General features: G+C 46.0%; 1 protein-coding gene across 1 annotated transcript in view; it reads right to left on the reverse strand.

Moving 5' to 3' along the window:
- Nucleotides 1-25418, reverse strand: part of CARD11 (caspase recruitment domain family member 11) — a 52009-nt gene extending 26591 nt beyond the window's left edge. The window contains exons 1-5 of the mRNA XM_037504522.2: nt 25342-25418; nt 11792-11920; nt 5350-5562; nt 3438-3575; nt 2105-2430 (exon numbers count right to left, since the gene is read on the reverse strand). Of these exons, the coding sequence (XP_037360419.1) occupies nt 2105-2430; nt 3438-3575; nt 5350-5562; nt 11792-11798 (684 nt within the window). The 5' untranslated portion in view covers nt 11799-11920; nt 25342-25418. The remainder of the gene's footprint in view (nt 1-2104; nt 2431-3437; nt 3576-5349; nt 5563-11791; nt 11921-25341) is intronic.
- Nucleotides 25419-26241: the final 823 nt, after the last annotated feature.

Genomic DNA, 26241 nt, shown 5'->3' on the forward strand with positions numbered 1-26241 from the left:
TACCCTTTTGTAATGGGTTTCAAACTCATCCTCAGAACTCGAGGATCCCCTGGGAGATCCCTACTGTTATTGCAGGCAGTTATTGCAGGGAGCAAAGGGATGGCTGAGAAGTCAGGGATCTGATTTGTTATTAAGCCTTTTGCTTCCCAAGCCTGGCTGGTCTTGGTAAAATACCCCAAACAAGAGGCATTTCAAGGGCAGCAGGAGAGGGAGGCACCAAATAGGTGGGTGTCCTCTTTCAATTCTAGGCCTGTGGGGAGGCTGGTCTCAGGAGGTCTGGCAGGTAGGGGGCAGAGATAGGGAGAGGCCTGCATACCTATGGCCTAAAGGAGGGAGGAAAGAGGCAAGCACGGAAGCATCCTGGGGATGAGAAACGACCCAAGGACTCAGCTGGCCAGATGCTCTTTCAAGTTCTAGACACACTTTCTTACTGCTGATACATCTCCAGGGAGACATAATACAGAATAAAATTCTAGGAGAGAAAGTTATAAGTCCCTGCAGCACAAATTAACACTCTCAAATCCTAGATAAAACAGCACAGAAACCTCTCTTGGTCATGCAAAAAAAAAAAGAAAAAATTCAGTATCTTGGACAAGCAATGCCAGTGTCCAGTGCTGGGTTCAGACCCCTAGTCCCAGGCACATGGCCATGGGGTGCTAGCCTGTGGGGTGCTCACTGGGATGGCCACTAGGCCCAAGATTTCTTGTGCAGTATCTCAGCAACCCTGTGGTGTAGGTCTTGTTTTCATTATTACCATTTATGAAGAAATCAAGACCAAGAGCCAACTAAGTGGTAAAGCCAACAACCGGGGTTTGAACTCAGAGATACAGGACTTAAAAGCACCTGCACGTTACAAAAATGCTCTACTCTCCACTAAGCCACTGACTCAATCTGCCTGGATACTAGTGAACTGTTTACCGATCTGGCTGCTTCAACTAAGAGCAAGTGACCTGAGCAGAAATCAGGTTATTTATCCCTGTGTCCCCCAGAGTGCTTAGCACAGTGCCTTATACATGGCAGGTGCTTAATAAATATTCCAAGAGTTTATTTTCCACCCAGCAGCCAGAGTGATCCTTCTAGATATAAATCAGCTGTCACTCTTCAGCTCTCACTCCTTTAGTGGCTTCCCATCACAACTGGAATAAATTCCAAAGTTCTTGCTGTGTCCCCATGATCTGGACCCTAGCCATCTCTCCCACTTCTTTCCTTGCCACTTGCTCATTTCATGCCAGCCCCACTGCCTCTCATGCTGTTTCTCAAAACACTAAGCATGCCTCGTGCTTGGGGCCTCTCCATTTGCTCTTTGCTCTCCCCTCAGGCCTACACGGCTGGCTCCTCCCCTTTCAGCAGGTCTCTGATCAAGCGTCCAATTCTCAGGGACCTTCCCCTGATTATCTTATTTAAAATAACACCCCTCACTCACTATCCTCAAACTTTCCCCCACTTAATAGCACTTATGACTATCAGCTATTTATGTGTTTGCTTTCTGATTGGAACGTGAGCTCCATGCCAGCAGGACCTAGGTTGTGAGTTATGTATCCCTGGAAAAGAGCCTGGTGCATGGCGGCACTCAGTAAATAAAAGGAATACATTAGCTCAGCAAATCCCCTGCCTTTTCTTCATGTTGGAGATAAACTCATTAACGATGTCAAACATCAGCTGGTGGATCGTTCACTGGTGAGTTCACGCTGACTTTGTGGATACGGCTACGAAGGGCAGAGCCCTGGTTTCGAGGACCTCAGGTGTTGTGTCCTGGTGCTGTCTCCTCAATGATTATCCTCCCCTCCTTGCATGGGGCAGGGCCTGTGTGCACATGTCTACACATGCATGCACACGGTAGGTGGATCCTGGCTCCTGAGCAGAGAGAAGCGTCGCTGGGTCCATGTACACCTGTGTGCACATATGCATGGTAGACTTGGAGCCAGTGGTGGGACAGCCCACGAAAGCTGAGCACATGTGTATGGTGAATCTAGACCTCTGCACCCCCGCTACGGGTGAAACTCTGGTGGCTTGTGTCTGCAAGAGCCTGTGGGTGGTCTGGAGCTCTAGTGACCCTGGCTTCCCTTTGCCCCACCTGGCTGTAGCCCCACTGTGGGCCCCTTACCTCGAGCTGTAGGTCCCGGCTCCGCATGACCGCCATGTTCTTCTCCTCGCTGAGCTGGGCATAGCGCATGGCCAGGTTATAGTTGTCGTCCTTCACCTTGACCAGCTCGTCGTTGTAGCTGTCCCGTTCCTCCTTCATCTTGTAGTACCGTTCCTGGAAGGTCAGCAGCTCCACCCTGGTCAGTGTCAGCTGCTTCTTTTCATCTTCTAGTTGTCGGGACTTGGCTAGCAGCTCGCACCGCTGCAGGTCCTTGGCCTTCATCTGCTGCTGCAGCTTGATGACCTCGTTCATCAGGAAGTGAGTGAGGCCCTCGTGGCCCTCCTCCACTGTGGAGAGGGGAGCCCAGTCAGGCCTGATAACTGGGAGGGGGCTGAGGGGGTTCCAGGCAAAGGTTGGGTGTCATTCTTTCACCCATTCACTCGCCAACATTTTACTGAGCTCTTACTACCCGTTAGGCACTGGGGATTCAGGGTGAGCAAAACAGCCTTGGTTCTGGCAGAGCTTAAGGTCTGGTAAGGGAGATAGACATTAAAAAAAGCAAATGATCACACATGAATAAAACAGCAGATGCAGAGATTTCACAAGCAAAGGTCTGGGAGCTATGAGAGTGTATAGCAGGGGACCAGATGCAGCAGGGTGGGGAGGAGGAGGTGAGGTCAGAGATGGTCCAGATACTTGAGCTGAAATATTAAATTGAAGCAAGAAAACACATTCTTGGAAGGTGGAACAACATTGCCAAGACTCTGTAGAGAGGAGGGAGGAGCCTGGCACATTTCAGGGACCAAAGAAAGACCAAAGTGGCTGGGGCCCGAGAGAGGGAGAGGCAGAAAGGTGAGGCTGGAGGGACAGCAGGGGCCGGGCCAGGTAAGGTCTTTGTGGGTACACTACGGACTTGAGTGTTCAGATGGAAGCAATGAAAAGCCACTGAAAGCAGGCGAAAACACTGGAACAGAGCAGGAATGGATGCAGAGCGGTGATGGGCTGTAGGAGTCTGGACTGGGGTAGGGGTGCAGATGAAGAAAAGACTGAAGAATATTAGGAAGGAAAATTAAGAAGACAAGATGACCAGGGCTCTGATTCATGGGATACTGGCAAGAGCAGGCGAAGCAAGGACAGGCTCCATGGGGGGATTAATTTCTGTTCCACCCCTTCAGTGCTCACAGGGAGAGTCTATAAACCTCTCCATTTTGTCACCTAACTTTGATCATCAGGCAGAAAGAGGGCACTCAAACACCACAGATTGATAGCTTTAGCGCTGCCTCACTACTGGACACACACATGCCCACACACCGTCCTTCCAGAGTCTGAATGCTCTGCTGGCAAAGCCACTTACCCACAATGGTGGAGAATCTCCGGGTGGGTTCCTTTCCAGTCACCAGTTTGTACAGTTCTGGATAGTAAAATTCCAGGCTCTCCAAGAAGACCACATAACCCCTCTGCCCCTTAGTGTGCAGAATGTCCAACAGCCGACCTAAGAGAAGGGCCCAATCACTCAGTGAGAAGAAGCATACCAATCAGTGAGAAGAAGCATACCTGTTTGATTGGATGCCAGCCTGAATGCCCAATCTTATCCTGAACTCATATCCTTCAATAACCTCTAAGAAGACAGTCTCACCACATCCTGTCACTCCTGAGTTGGCTCTTGGAGTTGAGATAATGTAAACCAAAGTGCCAGGCCCTCAGCAGGGATTCAGTGGTGTTAGTTTCCTTTCTCTAAGAAACTGGTGGAGCCAGGATAAGTAGTATTGCAGCCACAGGTAACCAACAGTTTCAAAGAGCCTCCCAACTGACCAGGGTTAAAATTAACCAGACAGGCATCAGCTCTCCTACGTTTGAAGGAGGTTAGTAGTACACTTTCAGTTATGGAAAAGTATATGTTTTTCTGGGATTTAAAGCCAGAAGGCACATATTTGGGTGGGAAGCAAGGAACAGTCATAAAAGGATGCATAGCTCCATGTTCGCCTTTGGGATTATCATCTGCTCTGGAAAAAACTTTAACCTAAAATGATTAAGGTCAATCTAAAGTGATCAAGGGGTGTGCTTGGCTGGGCTGATGTAGCCCCTCAGCTTGTGCTTGTTACACTCCACATCTCCCACAGTTTTCAGTTTTTATGGTTACATATCTTGGTCCTTCCTTAGACATTTTGTTTTCAGATATTTCTTCCCTTGAGGTGCTGAAGCACTACCTTTACCCCAGGATACACACAATAATGAGCTTCATCTTGTGTCTACGGCTTGTTTGGCAAAGTTGCCAGGAGCACAGTGTCGAGAAAGAGTCTAGAGTTACATCTGAGCTCAGGAGGAAAGCCCGCTGTGATTAGTGATCTCTGACACGCATGCAAAGGACAGTCACAGCACAGGTGCTACTTATCACCAGCCACACTGTGGGATGGTGATTTTTGAGCCTTTTAAACTGTGAGCCACAGAAAGAAATGTATTTTTATGTTGTGACCTCATGTCCACATCCAAAGGCAAATATACAAAAACACATGTATGTTTGTATACATGCATACACATGCAAAAGCAAAACAAGTCTCACAAATCACACTTGTTACTTGTCATGTATGTGACAGTGTCATGGATCCCTAGGCAGCCTGGGAGCCTGTGGATGCCTTCTCAGAATAATAGTTGTATACAGATAAAATTCATCAGATTACAATGGGAATAAATTATAATAAAATACATTTATTGTATTAAATAAATCAATAAAATATATTTATATTAAATAAATTAATAAAACATATATATTATGTTAAATAAATGAAATTAATTTAATATCAAATATTAAATTTGTGATGCAGTAATAAATGTACTTCTTTATCAATGCATTTGACAATTGGGTCTAGTAGTGATTTCATGGGAGAGATGACTGCAAATGCTCTTTTGAGAGCTCTGTAACAACCATAATGATATAAAGAAACCTGCAAGTTTCATTGTTGACAAAGTGATGGGTGTTACTAATCTATGTTATGAGTTGTTGCCTAGCCACATCCACAATGGAAGGAAATGCTAAATCTCAGTTTAGGTTAAAATTAAAGAGGCAGTTTCCTCCCTGTTCAAGTTCATGGACCACCTCAGTTCTATACATGGACAACGTGAAGGGGTCCAGGGGGTGAGCAGAGGAGAGGACCCCAGTATAAAAATTTCGGACTCAAACTCCTTTGGGTCCAGTTCATTGAAGGGCATTCCCGAGAGCGGCCACTAGAGGCAGCACTTCCCCTCCCGCCCAGAGACTCCCAGGTCACCTGCGCGGTTGATCTTGGAGGGCAGCATGGGCGCGTTGAGCACTTCATCCTCGTCCTGTTCATCAATCACCTTGCACTGGCGCAGGTAGGGGGTGAGCTTGGCTGGGTTGATGTAGCGGCTCAGCATGTGCCGGTTGCACTCCACGTTTTCCCACAAGGCATCCTCTTCGTCCTTCAGCGTCTCCATGTAGTCCTCCATCTCTGGCCCGCCTCCTTTTAGACATAAATCCCAGCCAGGTTAATAAAAGGGCCTCACTGGAATGCTCTGGAAACTGCCTTGGAATGAGCTCTAGAATATATTGTTTAGTGATAAAAAGGTAGAGAAAAGTATATATGCATTTTACCTTATATTTAAGGTATTTGAATATAGACATATATTTCCTTACATACTAAACAATGGACAGATAAGCCATAAACATTAAAAAAAATATTTACGGACTGCCTTGTGGTGCAGGGGTTAAAGACAGCACTAACAAGCTATCACCAGCACTGCAGCATGAGTTTGATCCCCGGCCAGGCAGCTGACCCACATAGCGCAGCAGACCTCTCCTGACTCCCCGCTGCTCCCCTCGGCAGTGTATTTCAGTAGATCTGCCTGTTCTGCTCCCCACTGTCTCTGGTGAATCCTCTCACCCACCTCCCTGCACCTCGGGCCTATACCTCAGTTCTTGTGTGTATAAATAAATAAGTCTTTAAATAAATATTTATAGGAGGGAAAAGTTTTGCAGTCTTAGTATATCCTTTTCATCCAACTTTTTATATCTTACTAAGAATTTGTCTTTCTAAAAAACTATGTACTATAATTTTTTATTTTATAATTTCGCATATTATACTGTATGCGTCCTCATTTCCTATTTCAACCTGTTTTTTACTCTCTAATTTTCTGAGATTCATCTAGGTTGATACATATAGATTGGATTCATTTTTAAAATATGCATATACCATATCATTTACTTTCTAAATGTATATAATTCAATGGTTTTTAGTAGGTTCACAAAATTGTGCAACTATCACCACAATTAATCTGATCATATTTTCATCACCTCCCAAAAGCCTCTACATACCCTTTAATTTGTCACTCCCCATTTCCCTCCAATACCTGCCCCTCCAGCTGTAAGCAAATCCTAATCTGCTTTCTGCCTCTATTGATGTGTCTATTCTGGATATTTCCTAAAAACAGAATCATACAACGTGTGGTCTTTTGACTGGTTTCTTTCACTTAGCATGTCTTCATGTTCATCCATGTTGTAGCATGTATTAGTACATCATTTCTTTTTAATGGTGAATAATTTTTCCTTGTATGGATAAACCACATCTTGTTTATCCGTCTACTGGTGGATATTGGGGTTGTTTCTATTTTGAGATTAATATGAACCATGCTACAAAGATTCATGTATAAGTTTTCTGTATGTAGATATGGGTAAACTGGAGATACCTGTTAGGGACAGATAGAGGAGTGGAATTGCTGAGCCCTGTCATAACTCTGAACATTTTGAGGTAGTGCCAGACAATTTCCCAAAGTGGTCGTACTATTTTACATTACAGCTATGTATAAGGGTTTTGATGAATCCATGTCCTTGCCGATACTTGTGATTGTCCATTTTTTTTTTTCATTATAGTCATCTGAGTGCCAGGAGTCGGGGGGGAAGTGGTACCTTGTGATGGTATTTCCCAAGTGACTAATGATGTTGGGTACCTTTTCATGTGCATATTGGTTATTGTATACTGAGAAATGTCTATTCAAATCTTTTGACCATTTTAGATGACTGGATCAAGAAGATGTGGTACATATACACAATGGAATATTACCCAGCAATCAAAAAAGACAAACTCATGCAATTTGCAGCAACATGGATGGAGCTGGAAGGGATCATACTCAGCGAAATAAGCCAGAAAGAAAAAGAAAAATACTGGATGATCTCACTCATAGCAGGAATTTAGAAAACTTAAATAATGGACCAGGAAAAAGACTAACCATAATAAAGAAAAAATCAAAATCAACGAGCAACTATAAGCCAGAGACACACTATGGGAGGGGGGGAGGAGAGAGGAGGGATTAGGGTCAAAATAAGGGGGGTGGAATTGTATGGGGAATACAACCAAAATGAAAATGCATACATTGTGCAAAAATGAAAAATGATATAAGAATTACATAAAATAATAAATAGATAAAAAAATCCTTTGACCATTTTTACACTGGGCTGCTTGTCTTTATTATTGACTTGTAGTAATTCTTTATGTGTTCTGGATACAAGTCCCTGATAAGGGATATGATTTGAAAATATTTTATTCCACTCTGTTGGTTATGTTTCACTTCACTGAAGGTATTATTTGTAGCACAAAAATTTCAAATTTTGGTAGTCCAATTTTTTTTTTAAAGATTTATTTATTTATTTATTTGTTTATACAAGCACTGGGTACAGTCAGAAGCGCGGGAGGGTGAGAGAATTCACCAGAGCCAGAGCGGGGAGCAGAGCAGGCAGAAGGACCGAAGTACACTGCTGAGTGGAGCAGCGGGCGGCAGGAGAGGTCTGCGCGCCATGCGGGACCCTCCTCCAGTGGCCAGGGAGCAGCCGGGGATCGAACCAGCGCCGCAGAGGCTGCAGGCAGCTTTGCAGGCCAGTGCTCAACCGCTGCGCCAACGGGGAGGCCCTGGTAGTCCAATTTTTAAAAATTTTTTCACTTGTGCTTTTTGATATGTAACTAAAGCACCATTGCCTACCTCAAGGTTATCTAGGTTTACTTCTATTTTGTTTCTAAAAGTTTTATACATTAGGCTCTTACATTAGGCCTGTGATGCATCTCAAGTTAATTTTTTGTGTGTAATGTGAGATAAGGGTCCAACTACGTTCTTTGTGAACATTCAGTTGTCTCAACACAATTTATTGAAGAGATAATTCCTCCCTCATTGAATGGCCTTTACACCTTTGTCAAAAATCAGTTGACCATAAAGTAAGTGCTTATTTCTGGACTCTCAATTCTATTCCATTGATGCATCTGTCCATCCTTATACCAGCACCACACTGTCTTCATTATTGTAGATTTGTAGAAAATTCTGGTATGAGTCCTCCAGCCTTGCCCTTTCTTTTAGAAATTGTTTCAGCTACTCAGGGTTTCTTTGCAATGCCATATGAATTTAAGGATCAACATGTCAGCATCTTCATGAAAAGAAGTAGCTGAGATTTTAATAGTGAATCCATTGAATATGTAGAACAATTTGGAACACAGTAGTATTGAACAATATTAAGTGTCATAAACCACGAGTATGGGTCTCTCAGCTTATTTAATCTTTAATTTCTTTTAGCGATGTTTTACAGTTTTTGATGTGCAAATCTCAAACCTCTTTTGCTAAACTTATTCCTGACATTTTATTCTTTTTGGTAACACTGTAAATATTAATCTTTTTCTTAATTTCATTTGTGGAATGTTCATTGTTAGCATATAGACATACAATTGATTTTTGCATGTTGATTTTTCATTCTAAAATGTTACTGAAGTAATTTATTCATCCTAATAGTTTGTTAGTGAATGCCTTATGATTTTCTACACGTAAGAATGTCATTTATGATTAGAGCTAGTTTTACTTCTATCTTTTCCTTATGGATGCTTTTTATTTCTTTTTCTAGTTTAATTGCCCTGGCTAGAACCTCCAGCATTATGTTAGATAGAATGGCAAGAGTGGATATTAGTGTCTTGTTCTGATCTTGGAGGAAAAACATCCAGATTTTCACCAGTAAATATGAGGCTGATATGAGGGAGAGAGAAGGTAGGAAAGGGAGAGGCAGGAGGGCAGAGATTTGAAAGTATTTGATTACAACAGTTTTATCTAGGAAGAAGAATGAATTCAGAGGTTAGTGGTCAAGGAGAACTTATAATAAGCATGTGTCAATGTATTACTTGCATAGTTGGAAAAAAGAGAAAAATTAACAAAGATGAAAGCTAGGTCTGGGGCCATAGATACACCAGTACCCAACATTTGACTGTCAGAAATGCCCCAGCCTTGATATCTTGTTTATACCTAATAAACCCTGCTCAAGGAGGGCCAATCCACAGGTTGAGCTGCAGCCATCAAATTCCTTCACCCCGAGATTTCATATGGGGTCTGGAGATAGCTGGCTGGCTCCATGGATTGTAGGGAATCAGCTAGAGGGCAGCCTGGAGGCTGGAGCAGCTGTGGAAAAGCAGAGACACAGGTAGTGGTAATTATGGAGGCGGAGAAGGTGGAAGGACACAGAGGATGCAGGCAAGGGAGAAAGTGGAGACCCAAGGGTGGTGAGAAGTGGCGGGAGTCAGCTTTTGGGGTACATAACTTCAGTTCCCATCCTATAAGGCTTGGTGACATGTGCTCGCAGGTCCTTGCTATAGGCCTTCAGAATGCTCCCCATTAATCTGAGCTATTTTAAGAGGGCATTTACTACATGTAAAGAAGCTTGAATAAAAAAAAATATCAATTTGCTAATAAGAGCAACCACTGATTTAAGTGACTAAAAATGGGAAGTCTGTCCCATTCCACACAACAGTCTTTGCACAGAGCACCTGCTGCTTCACGGACTGATGTCCTGACTTCCACCAGCCCTGGGCCTCGGTGAATTAGTGGCTCAGAGCAGCATACGTGCCCCCGCTGCTGTGTGCCCATGCTAGCAGCATGTCAGCACAGCCTCTCCCTTTCAGATGGGAAAATGTACTTGCCTTTACTATTTTTAGAGTCAACATTTTAAGAATTTGATTCAATAAATTGTTTGCTGTGCAGACGAGGAGGTAAACACAAGCAATCGAGTGACGGATTAGCATTGACATGGCAACAAGACCTGAGTGGTGAGGATCCATGACCCTGGCCCATCTGTTCCTTTGAGAGTCGAAGGGTAAGGTGAGCAGTGACTCACCTACAGGCATGTGTTAGTGGTGGAAATAAACTTCAATGGATTCAGCTAGTTGCCACCCGACCCAGCCTTCCCTCTTCAGAGCCCCAGAGATTATACCCGGTGTGCCGGGAGACACGGGCAAGAATGTTCACCAATGGCATCATGTATCCCAAAACCTGGTGACCACACAGTTGTCCTGATGCAGCAGCGAGGACGGCTCATTTGTATATTCAAGAAAGGCACACCCTCCGGCAGGGGAAATGAAAGGAAATACATGCAACCACCCAACTTCAGGGATGTGATGGTGCGCGGAAAAGGCAAGTCACAGATGAATATATGCACCATGTCCAAAGCACGCACTGTTATGGATTCATAGTGGAATGACTCTGAGGGACAAAGGATGATGAATGTCCCCATGGTGTCCCCTCCCAGGAGGGAAGCCAGACAGCTGTGACTTGGGGGGACACCCAGGAGATGTCAGTGGCGCTGGGAGTTGTGTCACCACTCAGCTGTGGACATGTTCATTGTCTCATAAACACATCTATGCACACATAAACGCACACACATATACTTTTACGTCTGAAAATTTCATGGGAAAAAAAACTATGAAGAGTGTAATAAGCTTTGAAGGAAAAAGACCCTCTCAGACACCATTTTGGGTGTATTTCCCTTCTCAACCACTGCACTGTAAGTCGTCCTGACTCAGGCCCAACACTGGGGACAAAGCCGGTGCTGGTGTCAAGAGCTGGGCAGAGGGAGGAAGCATTTTCTTTGAAAATAATCTGCCAAGAAAACCCCCTGAGATGCTGACACTCTGCCTTTTCATAGCCTCCCTCACCGGGCCCTCCCTCCTCTCAACCTCAGCTCGACCTGTGTCAGTGCTGACCCAGCCCTCAGCAGGCCCTGGCTCCCCGTCTCAAACCCTGGACCACATCAGGTTTCCTACAAACAGTGGGAGAAGCAGGTTCAAGCTTCCAAAAGAGCCGGGATCACCCACCCACTCACAGACAAACTCCGAGGGCCTGCCGGCCACACTTCCCTTCACTCATTCGAAACATCTGTCACGCGGCCCTCTTGTGCTTCAAAATCTTTGTTCTGACCCCTGGTGGCTGCCTACTGCTGGCCCCAAGGCCCAGCACCCCTGCATCCCCAGAGCTGGCTTCTCTCAGACTCTACAAACTCCTGCTCCCTTTGGGGCTGTTTCCTGCACCTCCCTCTCCCCTCGCCACTCCCCCAGTGAGTCTGTGGTCTCACTTTATATATTTCTTTTTTTTAATAATATTTTAATTTACTTATTTATACAAGCACTGGGTACAGTCAGAAGCGCGGGAGGGTGAGAGAATTCACCAGAGCCAGAGCGGGGAGCAGAGCAGGCAGAAGGACCGAAGTACACTGCTGAGGGGAGCAGTGGGTGGCAGGAGAGGTCTGCGTGTCATGTGGGACCCTCGCCCGGTGGCCAGGGATCGAACTGGCGCTGCAGAGGCTGCGGGCGGCTTTGCAACCCAGTGCTCAACTGCTGTGCCACTGGGGAGGCCCTTTATATATTTCTTGATATGGAGGAAGTGATACGTGTGAGGTACCTGGCATGTGGCTGGTGCTTGGGGGAACTGCTCTCCGGATATTGAGGTCTGCCTTCTACTCCTCCTGGCTGGGGCTGGTGTTGCCCGGAGCAGGTCTTCCTCTGGACCTGGAGCAGCAGTGGCTGGGGTCTGTAAAAGGAAGACGACATGACTTTGTGGATGGGTGAAGGTCAGAAAGAGAAAGAACATTTATAGCATCAACGTGATGCTCTGCCTTGGAAGAAAAGGGCTGCAAATCCTGTGGCGTGCAAGTCTCCAGGTGCATGCGGTGGTCAGGAGTTGCTGGGGGAGAAGGGCTTTTGGTTAAGACTGTGGTCATCCTGGACGGTCATGACTGCAGGTCCTGAGAGCTCTGGGAATGGACAGAAGGGCAGTGCTGGCCTTGGGGTGTACTTGGGCCAGCGTGGAAGATGTTGATGTCTTTGATAGAAGCATTTGCAGAGTGGAGACAGTCTAATCAACTACTCATTCACTAGGTCAAAAGCACCCAACCACATTCCGGAGCCCAGTAGAATACCCTTCACTGTGAGTTATGTCCTCAGCCACCAGTTTGGGCTGGGACACGCCAGGGCACACACTCTGTAATTTCCCCAAGGTGGCATTCCTTACGGTGACTGACAAGGCCATTGGCTGCCTGGTGCAGCCAATCCAGGAGCCCAGCTGTAGCTGTGGGTTTTAGGGGAACAGGGTAGATGGGGGAAGGTCAGGGAATTGACATAGATTGGGCCCCCTCTGGTGGGTGCTCAGGCAGCTGCCTCATGACCAATTGCTCCACTCAGGATGCCACTGTTTAATCAGGAACTTGCTTGGTTTTGGTTTTGAGGATTAATCACAGATGACACCAGATCTCCCAGGGCTGACAAAAGCTGCCCCTGTCAGCTCTGATCGGAGTGAACTGTCAGTGCCTCTGGCCCTGGGGAGGTAGCAGCGGAACGCTTCTCTGGAGGACACCCTCTCCTTGGCCTCCCCATGGACCCCCTGCTCTGCAGCTGGGAGGGGACTGCCAGCACTGGGGGCTGGGTTGGGGGAGCATTAAAAAAAGAGAGAGAACCTGTGTTCTTTAATGATCAGAAGGAAAGCCTTTTCAAAAATTAACCATAAGAAAGATATAATTATAGGAAAGGCAAAAAGGTTAGTACAGATTTGTATAACTATGCAGCAAGTCAACATAGGCTGGGAAAACAGAGGCACAAGACAACGAGGAACGAGGCTCCACTTTCTCTTTCTGCCCTTAGAAAGTGATTACAGCCTGGAGAAATAGGTCCCAAGGTCAGGGAGAATGTACAGGATATGCACCCTAAGAGGATGACTTACAGGTGTAACAGTCAACTGGTTGAAACATCACCTCCACCTTCAACACTGCTTCAAGAAACTTCTGCCTGGGTGAGGTCCAAGCTCATATAACTAGCAGCGTGGAAGGCAGGGTCTGGACCAACATTCTCACCCCCTCATACTCACTGCTACACAGCTACTGGACTTGTTCTTTTTAAAAGTTTGCTATCTAAAGGGCTCTAACCAGAAAGTGTACATGTGAAAGCTCTCTGAAATATCATTTCAACATACAAGCTTAATTCAGAACTAAAAAGTTCTAAGGTAACAAATATTGGCTCAGTCTGAAGAAGAACAGCTGTTGCTTCTCTCTCCAAAAAGGAATGACAGGTCTGAACACTGCAGGTGCCCGTCCCTAGGGCTAGTCAAGCTCTGTCAGTGCCTGTTCACCATGCAGTGAAGCCCCTCAATGGACGGGCAGCACTTGTATGTACTATTTTTCACTTAAGATAAACAGAGAACCAAGGATCACTTGATGTTTGAGGAAAGTATTCATGTGAAAGAAGATATCAGAAAAGACAAACTGATATAAGGACCCTGCAGGAAGCAGACAATGCTGAGAATAACAGAAAATTTGCCAAAACAATTTGATAATTAAAATCCATTAAGAGATAAGACACTACATCCACAAAACAGTGCAATAAAACAGTGCAATCAAAGAACAGACATAAAACAGAACACTCAAAGAACAAGAAATGTCCTTGGCAATTAAAATAAGGTAGCAGAGTTTTATAATCAATAGAGGTTTGGAAGATAAAGTTGAGGAATTCTCCCCAAAAGTTAAAAAGTTAATAAAAAGTTAGAGAAGGAATATATGAAGGCAGGGGGGTGGGCAAGATGGATATGGAAAGTCTAGTATCCAACAACTAGAAATTATAGAGGTTACAAAGGTTATGTTCCCTTTCTTGTATATCTTTTGGGGTTATAATAGAAATCAAGGGGTGAGCTTCTTAGAGAAACAATATTAGATGACAGTAAGAACGTGAGTCTTCAGATTTAAAGGGCCCTTCGTGTGCTCAGTACAACCAATGGAAAATAACCTTCTCAGAATATGACTCTGAAATTTCAGGCCATTAGGGAAAAGAGAAAAACCCTCAAAGTTTCCAAGTTACAGGCAAAAAACTGGAAGTAAGTTTGGAGCCAAATCTTTCACTAACAACACTTGAAGCTGGGAGATGATGAGGCAATGCCTTCCCATTTTTGGCAGAAATAGTTTTTAACCTAGATTTTTATGTGAACTCTTAAATGTGAAATTAAATAATAATATTTTCAGAAAGGCATGGGCTCTAAACATATGTACTCTATTTTTGGAAACTAGTGGAGAGATGCTGCAGCAAAATGATGGAGCAATGAGAACATATCATTGAGAAATAAGAAGGTAAATAACCGGAGAAAATAAGTGAAGAAGAGTTAGAAGCGGTGGCCTCTGGGGATCAGGACTGGGGATGGTGATGACCAGGTTGGGAACTGATGTTTTTCCCCACAAGCCTGCTGTACTTTTCAGACTCCACATGTATGATCAGACTACATATGTATGATCTGTATAAAACAAAACAGAGTAACATGTGAGAAAGAAAAAAATGTCAATAGTTGGAAATACAGAGAATAGATTTAAGGATAAAGAATCATTTATCCCCATTCTCTGTGCACTTTCCCTAGTCTGTCCTTCACAATGATTGCAGACAGTTCACTTCACAGATGTCACCTTGCTTAATATGCACAGCTGCTTTTAATAACATCGGTTCTATTTTATGAGGAGGAGGTTGGACCAGAGAGTACAATAATGGGGTGGGGTCCCCCAGTCACTGAGCAGCAGACTCCAATTCAGCATGTCATGTGATCTTAATTAAACTAGCAATGATGACAACTAACATTTATTAAGCAAAGCATCTAATCTAAACAACTCAATTCCTTGTTTCCTTGACTCCATAGCTTCCTCTTTCTTGTGTTATTCCCTTACTTTGCTGGCACAGATCCTTCAATAGCTGCCTATGGAAAGGTACATGGTCACTGCTAAATGCAGAAACTGTGCTACATTCTCCATGAGGGCAATCTCATTTAATGCAACAACCCCATGGGGCAGACACCCTTACAGTCCCATTCCACAGATGAGGACACTGGATCACAGAAGTTCAGTCACTTGCCACATGCCTGTCTCATCTCTGCACCCCTTCCCCACCCCTTGAGAACTCAGCATGGGGCTTTCCTCTTAGAAGATGTTCAACATATATTTGTTGGCTGAATAACTAAAAACTAAATCTTGAATGAAGTCAAGAAGAAGACTTCAAATCCAGAGTACCATGGTCTTTAGAATGAGCTGTCTTTGCAGGACAGACATCTCCTCTCCAACAGCTCTCCCAGTGCAAAACCTCTGGAACTAGAAGGGCCAACCGTCCATGAGATAAATGCATCTCTAGTTAATTGATTAGCCTGCTTGAGATGGAGGGTTTAATTATTCCAATGAAACCTCCACTTAATTGAAAGGACTTCTGGCAAAAAAAAGGGGAAATGATTTAAAAGGATGATCTACTGCCTGTAAGAGACACTCGTATACACCCACCCTCCAGCCATCTACAGTGCTTATAGCCCTGAACTAAAAACTTTACAGAAAGAGCCAGAATCATCCCTTCATGTGTGTCTCTCTCCTCCCACCCCATCCCATTTATTCCTAAAAAAAGGGCAGTTAGGGAAACATCTAGAAAATTCTCCCTGCAAGATTCTTCCCTGGCATCCCAGTTAACTTTTTAACCTCTGTCTTAGCTCATTCAACTGAAATATTGAGATGATAATATTTCCCATCAATTAACATGTGTACAGCAATCAGTAGAGCTTCACAGATACATATTTTGAAAGCAGCAATTATCGTTTTAAATTCACAGTGGAGTGGCAGACACTGCCAGCTGCCAACCCAATATCCATTCTCTCTCACTTATTAACAGAGTTCCGAATTTGCTTGGAGCATTACTGTGTCCACATAAAAGCTTAATTTTCAGCATCCCTTGCAGCTAGCGGTGGCTGTGTGACACAATTCAGCCAATGAGATCTAAGTAGAAAGGGAAAGTCATTGAGGGAGGCTCTTTAGAGTGGGCAGAATCAGATGAGAATAGCCTTTTGTTTGTCTCTATCTTCTTCTCTGGAGTGGGGATGCACTGCTCAGAGGCAGAGCAGCTATCTTGCAGAGCAGAGCAGCATGAAGATAAAGGCCAAATTCTGAGTTTGGCTGCATAGGCTACTATAGAATCTTAGGTCATTGGTGGCAGCCCTGGATGGCTAACATTTGGGTTCTGGGTTCATGAGAATAATAAAATCCTTAGCATGTATAAAACTGATTTTGTTTCCACTAATTGTAGCTGAAATGCATCCTAACAGGTACACGTGACAAATAAAATCTAAGCCTTCCAAGAAAGTCATATGATCCCAGCAACATGTTTCTGAGTCCTGCAATCTGGGCAGCTGTCTTAACTAACTGTTCATTCCTGTTTCTTTTTTTTTTCTAGTTACAAAACCAGAGTAAGCAAGCAATCAATAAAGACTAAGTACTGGCCACATATAAAGTGCTGCAGGGGACAGAAACAAATAGTGGGACTCTGGGGGGTTAGCAATGCCACGAGGAGATAAGGCATTGCCAGGAAGTGGTAACTAACAGACTACACCAATGTCCGTTTGCTTAGCCTTTCCTGGCTTACAATGCAGAGGCAAGATGATTTATCTTACTTGCCTACTCTGGTCCTGCCTCAAATCCTGTGCTGGACCTCTGGGTTTTCAGTCAATTCCTAGTCACTTCGCCAGCATGTGTCAGACATGCTGTAACCTAATTTAGCCTTGTTATTCCACATGCACAACCTATCCCAATCCACGTGACACCCATAACCTCCGCCATCATTCCCGGCATGCCCTGCCCCTCAGCCAGGGGCACCACCACCTCCTGGGGACATTGGAGTGCCTTGAGTTGCTCCCCCCAGCGACACCAGCCCAAAGGTCAGTGGTTTCTGTGAATACAAATGTCCCAACCTGGTGTCTGTCAGGAAAGGAGGAAGCATGAGTAAAAAGTCAGGCAGGGGTGGAATGGCACACTTATGCAAGCCGGAGACCATGGCCATGACAAACACTAACCCCTCTGCCCGCCCCTGTGTTCAAACTTGTACTGTAGTGGCCTCCAACTTGAACCACAGTGAGGAAGTTTGGAAGGGCACACACCTCTTGCATTACCAAAGATACTGCTTTTCTCCCAGCTCTCATTTTTCTACTACCACTGCAGAGACGCTTTTGAAAAAAAAGCACAATTAGGAATGACAGGTTTAAATTGTTCTGAAATGTGTATCAATTTATCACACTGGCTCTTTATGAGCATTTGCTCCGTCTGGATTCCAGAGCTGTGCATACAGCAAACTGACAGCTCCGATGAGCACTGTGAGCCATGGCTGGGCCGCTTTGCCAAACCCAAACCCCAGAGTGAGGTCAGCCTCTCGGGTCACTGTGAAGGGCAGCTCGCTACGGGACTGGCCTTGCCAATAATGAAGTACTTTTCTCTCCTGCTGGTGCCTTCACAGCCTGGTCAACAAAAGGCTTTTTGCCACAGGGACAGTTAAGTACCCAGGACTACCAGCTGGTTCCTATTCAGGAATGTTCTGCGATTTCAAAGATAAACCCTTTGCTTCAGCTGTGGACCAGCTGAAATTCTTTTCCTTTGGCAAAGTCTTCCATGTCTTGGCTATTGGTTTCATGAGTTGGGAGACATTTTGGAGTTTCAAGTCTCTGTTTGTAATCACACCAGCTATATAGTATGTACGGGGTTTTCAGTGAAGTGTTGAATTGAATGCTCCAGTAACCAAAGGTTTGATGATAGAAACTGTCCCTTATCACCTTGTCCCAGGACTGTATTCAGGATCAGTAACCTAGAAGAACTTAGGGAGAGGGAGTGATGTGATCAGCCCTCGCTGGTTGCTCTGTTCCCCTCCTCCCCTCCAGGTGGGGCGCTGACGCCCTCCTCCTGCCACCAGGATGCTGTGCATAGACCAGCATTTGTGTGCTTTTCGCCCTGATTGTCATGACTTATTTCCACGCCTGCTATGTCTGCCTCCAGAGTGGACCTGTGAGGCTGCCATCTGTGACTCTCTAGCATACTTCCTGCAGGTTGCTCTCCACACATCTGCAGAGTGAAAAACCACATCTCCTTCCAGGGTCTGGCCTGGAGGCTTGGGGTTACCACTGTGCAAAAGCAACCCTTAAATGGAACATGCATTTTGGTGCATAAATCATAGGGGAATTAAATTGTAGCACAGAAAAGGGTGGGAGGAAACCATGAGTTACTTTCTGATTTTGGGAACTGAGGAGACAGTTTGGAAGAGACGAAATTGGATACGGGAAAGACATGACCCTGAACTTGAGCATTAAGCAGCAGAATCCTGCTCCTGGGAGTCTTGGGGCTGTGGATGAGTGTGTGTGGAATGAACCAAGCATTCCCGAGAATCTTCTTCGTGAAAAGGCTGGGCCCTTGCATTTCAGAGAAAAGGTCATGAGCGACATCAAATAAGAGCTCCACTCGGACAGCAGCCAAGAACAAGCACTGGAAGGTTCTATGGGAGCCACATTCAGACCTTAAATCTTGCCCTTTTATCTTCTCATTTTACTTGGCTGGCACTGGAACCCAGAGGGAGCGTGAGCCGAGGTTAAAGTGGCAAACCAGGCAGAGGCCCGAGGCCTTTGGGCATCTATGGGGGAATGGCTGCCAAATTTGGTAATGAGAGTGCTTCAGAGAGACTTAAAGACATTCATTCACTCATTTGATTCAACAAGCATCACTATATGTGGAAGATAGAAAAGAAAAAGGGAAGAAAAAGGGCAAAATGAGGACAAGGATAAGCCACAAGGGATGTTCAGAGCAGAGTTAATGAGGCAAGGAAAGAGAAACTTGAAGGAGCAACGGTAAGAAAAGCTTGCAGGCTCATAGGAAGAAGAAAAAGGAGGTGAGAGGTGGAGCCAGGTGCCTGACGAAGAAGAGAGGAAGGAAAGGAAGCCTGGGCAGCAGCAGGGTCTGGTCCACAGTCTCAAGGTGAGCAGAGCTCAGAGAATGCAAACCAGAGGCACAGCACAGTGCTGACAAGGGTGTCCAGAGTGGGTCTTAGGGTGGCCTCTGCAGCTCAGATGAAGTTATCTCTAGGGACCAAAGGCCCCCCCCCCCCCCCGCTGTGTCACGGGCTGCCTTTGAGGCCTCAAAACCAGCCCCTTACAGAAGCACTGGCCTCTCCACTCTGCATTCAAAAGACATCAAAAATATACTTAGAATCGATAATAGCGATCAATTTAAAATGCATTTCTAGTTGTGGGGTTGTCTGCTTTATGAAACGTCACGGGAACAGGTAAATGCAGTTAACACTTCTAAACATATTTCCTCATGTTTGAAAATAATTCTGCCAACTATTTCAATCAACCAGAAAGTTGGTATCTAGAAAAACTCAGACTTCAGGTTTTCTTATATGGGAACAGGGCAGAGGGGTGGCGTTGAAGGGAGGGGAGTTTTTGTCTCCAACTTTCTAGTTCTCCCAGGGTCATTGTCCTGACCTGCCCCAGAGTGCACAGGGCCCCAGTGCCTCTTTCTCGAAAGGCCTTAAGCTCTGTTCGAAACCCTAGTGCAGGAAACAGCAGACCTGGGTTTTATTTAGACCTCAGACTTCCTTATTTTACCCTGAAGTGTTCAAGGCTTGAGGTCAAAATTGTACTTTCTCAGACATCAGTTCACTGGGCAAATTTCCAGCTGCAGAAGAAAGGAAAAGGGATGTGGTTTTAAAGGGCTGGGTTAGAATGACTCTGTTAAAATAGACAGTCTCAGAAGATTCCTTCTGTAGGAGCCTTAGAAGGTGGGAGACTGGAATTCCACTTGCAGGGTATACACAGAAGAGGAATGTAGTTCCTCTTCTTGAGAAGTTACCATAGGTTGTGCTGGTTGGTAGGAAGAGACATCGTTGCACCCACCCTCCCAGAAAGAGAGGAAGGAGAGGGAATGCAGCCTAGGAATTCTACTCTAGTCAAGCAAAAAGAAAAGCAAACTGAAACATTTTTGCATGAAGAGATAAACCTGAAGCTTCCTTGTGTTCTAGGGGGCAGGAACATGGTGGTCCTGAAGAGTTGAATCTGGACTCTAGTTCTGCCACTTGCTAGACCTCTTTGAGCCCCTTTTATTGCTCTGTAAAATCAGACAAGTAGCACACTCATCTTGGGGGTGCTGCAGCACACATGGTAGGTGCTGCACACATGCAACAACCTGCGTGCCAGTCAATATCACTTAGTTCACTCCTTCAGAAGCCAGCGTCTAACTCCAGACTGCAACAAGCAGTCCCTACCTAGGTGTCCTGTATAATTACTCTGCACCAAACAGTATGTAGAGAAAAGCTTAGATTTGCTCTTAACCTTTTGTCAGCGCTTCTGATTTGAAACTCTCGTACCTGGTGTAGTTAATGTTTACTTGTGTCAGCCCCCGTGCTCATGCCTCTCTGGGCAGAGACCCACCTCCTATTTCCTTGGAAGCCCTGTGGCCCAGCATGTATCCTACTTAGGTAGGTGTTTAATATTTATAAACTGATTGATTTCCAATGGATAAATGCTGGCTCTTTTCCTTGTTATAGTCTCCTCCCTTCAGTGGGTAAGACCTTTATCTCTGTGTGTGCTGGGAGGGTTTTCACCATGACAGTCTGCTGACGGGATGGGATGCCCTTCATTTGTACCCAGCTTGTTTTGCTGCGCTTGCAATTCAGATCCAAGCACCAATCTATCTTGCGCTCTCATTCAGTCATGGATTAGAAGTCTAGGATACACAGCTCTCCAATTTCTGACCTGCAGGGACAGAGTCATCACAAACCATCATAACAGGGTGAAATGCAGAGAAGCCAGCTGCTACTCCATTCTGTCGGGAGACTTTGAGGGCTGGTGCTCCCAAACTTCACAATCAGTGTAAGGGCAACAACCGGTTTTTGCAAGGTGCTCCTTCCCTGGGCACTACCAGAATCTGAAGGGCCTCCTGCATGATAAAGGAGCACCCACACTCTCCATGGGTGGGCTGGGGTTCAGTTCAGCATGTGGAATCATAATCCTCTGAAAATGGATAACCCAAGACAGGTAGCATCTTTTGGGAGTAAGTCTAACATGCCCTTCCCTCATCGTGTAAGTAAAAGGAAGTATACAGTCACTTCGCCAGCTGACCTTCAGAAGGTGCATTCCTGGACACCCGGGGCGCAGTGCCTGATGTGCTGCGGTGTCTGACATGCAGCGGGCACTCATCCAATATCAGAGAAGGACAGAATGACTCAGGAACTAAACCCACAGCAGACGGTGAGGCGGAGGCAGATGAGAATGAGAGAAGATTGCTATAGTGCAGAGGATCTGGAAAGCATGACACACACACGCACGCACGCACGCACACACACACACACACACACACACTCTGGTCATGCTTAGGTCATCTGTTACCAAATCACGGATTACTCTAGCCCTTGACTATACTTCCCAGGAGAAAAGGAACAATCACGCAGCCGCTGATGGAAAGCATCAGGACACAACAGTGGTTTTAGTTTTTAACTGGGCAGGAAAATAAGGGCGCTGTGTCACTATTTAGTTAGTACACCCGCTCCTTCAAGAAAGGACTCACAGGGAAGCTAGAATAGTGACAGCGACTCCCGATCCTGTGGAGCCGATGACCTGGTTTCGCAGAGGTTCCAGATGTCTGATTTGCCTCATTCCCCTTTTTCTATGTATCTTGTGGTGACATTACCATTTATCGGAGGCATTTTTAGAAGAATAAAGCATGATGCCTACATCCGGTGCTTATTGTTCTAATGATAGACGTAACTATTGTAAGTAGCCGTAACTATTATTATAACAATGAGCGTTTCCATGTGAGATTAGGCAGGCGCAGAAGTGAAATTCAAACCAGTTGGATTTTCTATCCTGGAACGCTCTGCCAAAGAGATGGCAAGGGAGTAAGTTCGTTATAATGCATTAATTGAGCAGTCACTATGTTGGGAGCAAAATAGGTTTTGTGTGTCCAATTAAATGGTAGGCATCTGAGAGCGAGCGAGAGAGAGGCGGAAAAAGAGTGAGGCCCAGAAAGGGTCCCTTTACTCATCATTAACTACAAAATAAACAGTGCTCTCATGGAACGGCCCCTCCTTTTTACCACCCCCGCAGCCCCTCGTTTCAATTAGCTCTCTGTTATTCTGGTCCCTATTACTTGAGATAATCAAGGCTGGCTGTAATTAATTGTTATAATGTACTCAGGAGCAGAGCCAAACACAGCTCGGGAAGGCTGGTCAGAACTGTTTCTCCAACATGCCCCCCAATGGGGCAGCTGGGAGTTCAGTCTCCAGGACAGAGGGAAATGCCCTGGGGGTGGGCAAGAGGCCGGGACTCTCGGGTTCACTTATGGCACTGAGCATGGTTTCCGCTTCTCCCACTGTGCTCTGCCAGCATCCCTTCTCACCCCTGGCAGCCTGACCTCTCAACCCAGTGACCCCTGAGATAGAGACATCTCACACACACCATGGACTACTGTTCAGCTGTGAAAAGGATGAGGTCCTGGTGATGCCACAATGTGGATGAGCCTGAAAACAGTACACTGAAGACAGCGGAAGAGGGATGGACTAGATCTCTGAGTCATGTACCATGTTGTGAACTGGTAACCTCAATAAAAGATAATACAATTTAAAAACCAGTACACAGTGAGAGAAGAGGCTATGACTCCATTTATAGGAAATGTCCAGAATAGGTAAATCCCAGGAGACAGAAAGCATGTTCGTGGTCTCTTAGGTCTGGGTGGGGTGGGGGAGAGCATGGCGAGGGTGACCACTAATGTAGCTGAGGTTTATTTGGGGGTGTTGAAAATGCTTTAGAACTAGACACAGCTGGTGGTTGCATAATGCTGTGAATACACTGAATGCCATTGGATTACTTACTTTAAAATAGTGAATTTAATGTCACATGAATTTCACCTTAATTTATAAAATACATATAAATAAAGACAGCTACAATTTCTTGAGCCGAGAGGTGCTGGGTCCTGAAACAACATTACCACAACCCACAACAGTGCTGTGGGAAAGTCATCAACTCCTGATGAAGAGATTAGAAAATTGAGGCCCAGGGAGAGGAATTGGGTGTGTGTGAGTGTGGATGAGGGATTTGAGGCCACTCACACCCTCTGGTGCCTTTCTGACAGGAGGTTCTGGAAGCCTGGGGATCAGGAAGGCCAGCTTAAGGTTGCAGTGGGGGGAGGGGTTGGAGCTGATGAAGTGGGTGAGGGTTGCAGAGAGGATGCGGACAGAGAAAAGGGAACAAGAACAAAGAGCCTTATTTGGTGCCCACAGGTGCGCAGCTGAGAAAAGGAAAGAGAAATGAAGCAGGACAGTCAAGGGAGGCGCGGGTGCGGGAAACACTGGGTGCAGGAAACACTGGGTGCAGGGTGTGAGAGAGAGCAGCCTGGCTGGGAGGGCTGTGACTTTGAGTCCCAGCACCTCACCCTCCCCGCTCGCTCCTGAGACCCTGAGCCATTGGCACATGAGCCTGAGTAATTTCCCGCTGACCTGCCAGCCTGTTTGAAAGCCATGAGCGAGTTTGAAACTTAGAAGATGAGACTCACAGTTTCCACGTATCTGAGAGATAAGGGGAGTCAGGGACAGAATGTCACAAAACATCTCAGAAGACACTGATTTTCCTTTCAGGAGCGAGGGTTCTGCAGCGCCCCTCTCTCTTTTAATGGCTTGTTGTGTAAAGTGTCTTTGCATGAATTTGCCGCGTTGGAGGCTGTGGGCGCTTCTTTTCACTTTCTCTACTCCCCGGCGCGGCAACCCGACCCTTGTTTTCTGCTGTTTGTGCTTCCCACACAGATGTGATGGAAAGACTTTCCCGGGCCTCTGACAGTCACAGTGAAAGGAATTTGGGAATCTTTATGCTCAGAGATCATTGCCAGCACGTGCCGCATAAGTAAAAACTTATAAATCAGATGTCAACCAGATCGGCCTTTTAATGCACGCGCAAAGGAGACAATCACCAATAATTAAATCAGGCCCCATCAAAACCGCACCCAGACACCTTCGATCAGTATGGACTTGAGGTTGCGGGAGGCTGGCTGCTCAGCCTCATCCAAACACGTGGCCGGGCAGCCAGGGGTTCAGACCCAGGCGGTGGGAGCAGGGACCACTCATAATTTCTGCATCCAGGGATGTTACCTGCTGGGGTGACTCTGAGACATCACAGATTAATCACTGTGTCTCATTTTCAAGGATGTCTCTAAGACCGAGCTTATATCTGTAAGCCAATGATGTCAGTTTAACCTCCTAAAAGTAAACTATAGTCTCTAATAAGCAAAAGTTCCCTGGGGGCTGCAAGGTTTCTTAAACCCCACAGGACTTAACGACTTCCTGCAGCATCTCATTAGGGAATGAGGAACCTTCTCAGATGCCTTCAAGAGATCCGGGAAGGGGGTGGGCTTCCTTGGCAAGCCTGTCACCATGTGGGGCTGCACTGGATTCTGGATGAAGGGTCTCCCACCTCTTCTGCTCTCCAGTGTCTGTTTCTTGTTCCATTTTGCTTGTGGGCATGGGCTGGACCTTGGGTAAGTTGCTGGACTCCAGCAACAGAATCCTTGGAATCTTAACAGACCTCGGAGGAACTGATGAAAGATGCTCCCCATGGGGGCACGGATACTCCAGAGACCACGTCTACAGGGCTGTGAGCTTCAGATAAAGGCAGGGACCCTGGCTTCTGCAAACAGACCCTGCACACACTTCCTCTCCACCCAGCTTGGGCCATGGCTGTCTCAGTCCTGCAACAAGAACACATTCTGTGCACTCACCCCACACAGCCCTTTGCACCACAGTCTGCCGGAAGAAAGTTGAAAAAACCAGCACAGGAAAGTGAGAGCGGTCTGGTTCACATTTGACCATTAGACCTTTACTAAGTCTTCTCTGGCTCAATTCTAGGCTCCACACAATCAAAGCTACAGCACAAAGTAATTGCTCCAACACCAACTGTTTGGGATTCCACTGGGATTTTTTTAGAAATTAAGAAAGGAATATGCATGAAACTCTGAGGAGCAAGAGGGATGCTGGGGATGGTGGTAAATGCAGCAGCCCCCAACCTGCACAGAAGATTCTCCCTAAATAAAGATCTTGCTTTCTAGTTGGTACACCCATGCTGTGGAGTAAAAGGACCAGCTAGATGGAAAACATACTCACATATTTGCAAACTAGCTCTGTCCTGGGTCAGTCTAGGGGGTCTCTCCAGGGTCCTCTCAAATTCCCTGTCTTCCAGCGTGCCGCCAGCCAGGCCCCAGAAAACGCTGATGCTGTAGAGAGTGGTGGCCTTCCCGGAAGCCCACATGACACCCCACTCAGAAGCTGTCTCTATTTTTAGCAGGGCAGAGGTGGCGGCTGGGGTGGGCTGCTATACTTCCTTTTTTTTTTTTTTTTGTTCTGAGCAGAGCCTGTGGGTGACTTTTCATGAAAGAGGAGGCTGGGAGAGACGGGTGCTCTCTCTGAGAGGTGGGGTGCTGCAGAGAACTGGGATGTGCTTGCCACTGGGAGGCAAGGAGGAGGTGTAGACTCATCCAAGGGGACCATGGGCCTCTTGACTGAAGTATACCAAGGAGCAAGGCTGGCCAGTGGGAAGTGTGGGGCCTAGAACATTCCAGGGAAGATGCTCCCCCCAGTCTCCTGAGGGACCCTGCAGTATAGATGCCAGGGACTGCACAGGCTCACTCGGCTTACAGAGGTCAGTGTCCTCACAGGCAAACGGAGGCGATGGGAGTCAAGGGTGAATGTCAAGGTGACGGGTTAAGTTACCTGCATCTGTTTGAAAAGGTTATCCTCCCTCTCTTAGGGGCTGTGGCATCCCTGCTGTTTCTGCACAGCAGGACACAGTTTCTTCAGCCCATGTTTCAGGGCCCTATGCATCAGAGTCCAAATCTACCATTTCAGCCTGATTCTATTTCCAACCTGTATCGATAGGAATTTCTGTTCTTTTTTCTTTTCTAAAAAAACCCTGCAGCATGATCAGTAAACCGTACGCATTTCAGGTACACTGTTAGATGAATTTGAAAAGATCCCCCTGTAACGAAGACCCAACACCCTGGAAAA

The sequence above is a fragment of the Talpa occidentalis genome, unplaced genomic scaffold (assembly GCF_014898055.3).
Source record: "Talpa occidentalis isolate TD23 unplaced genomic scaffold, MPIMG_talOcc4v2.1 talOcc4.12, whole genome shotgun sequence".
Lineage (NCBI taxonomy): Eukaryota > Metazoa > Chordata > Mammalia > Eulipotyphla > Talpidae > Talpa > Talpa occidentalis.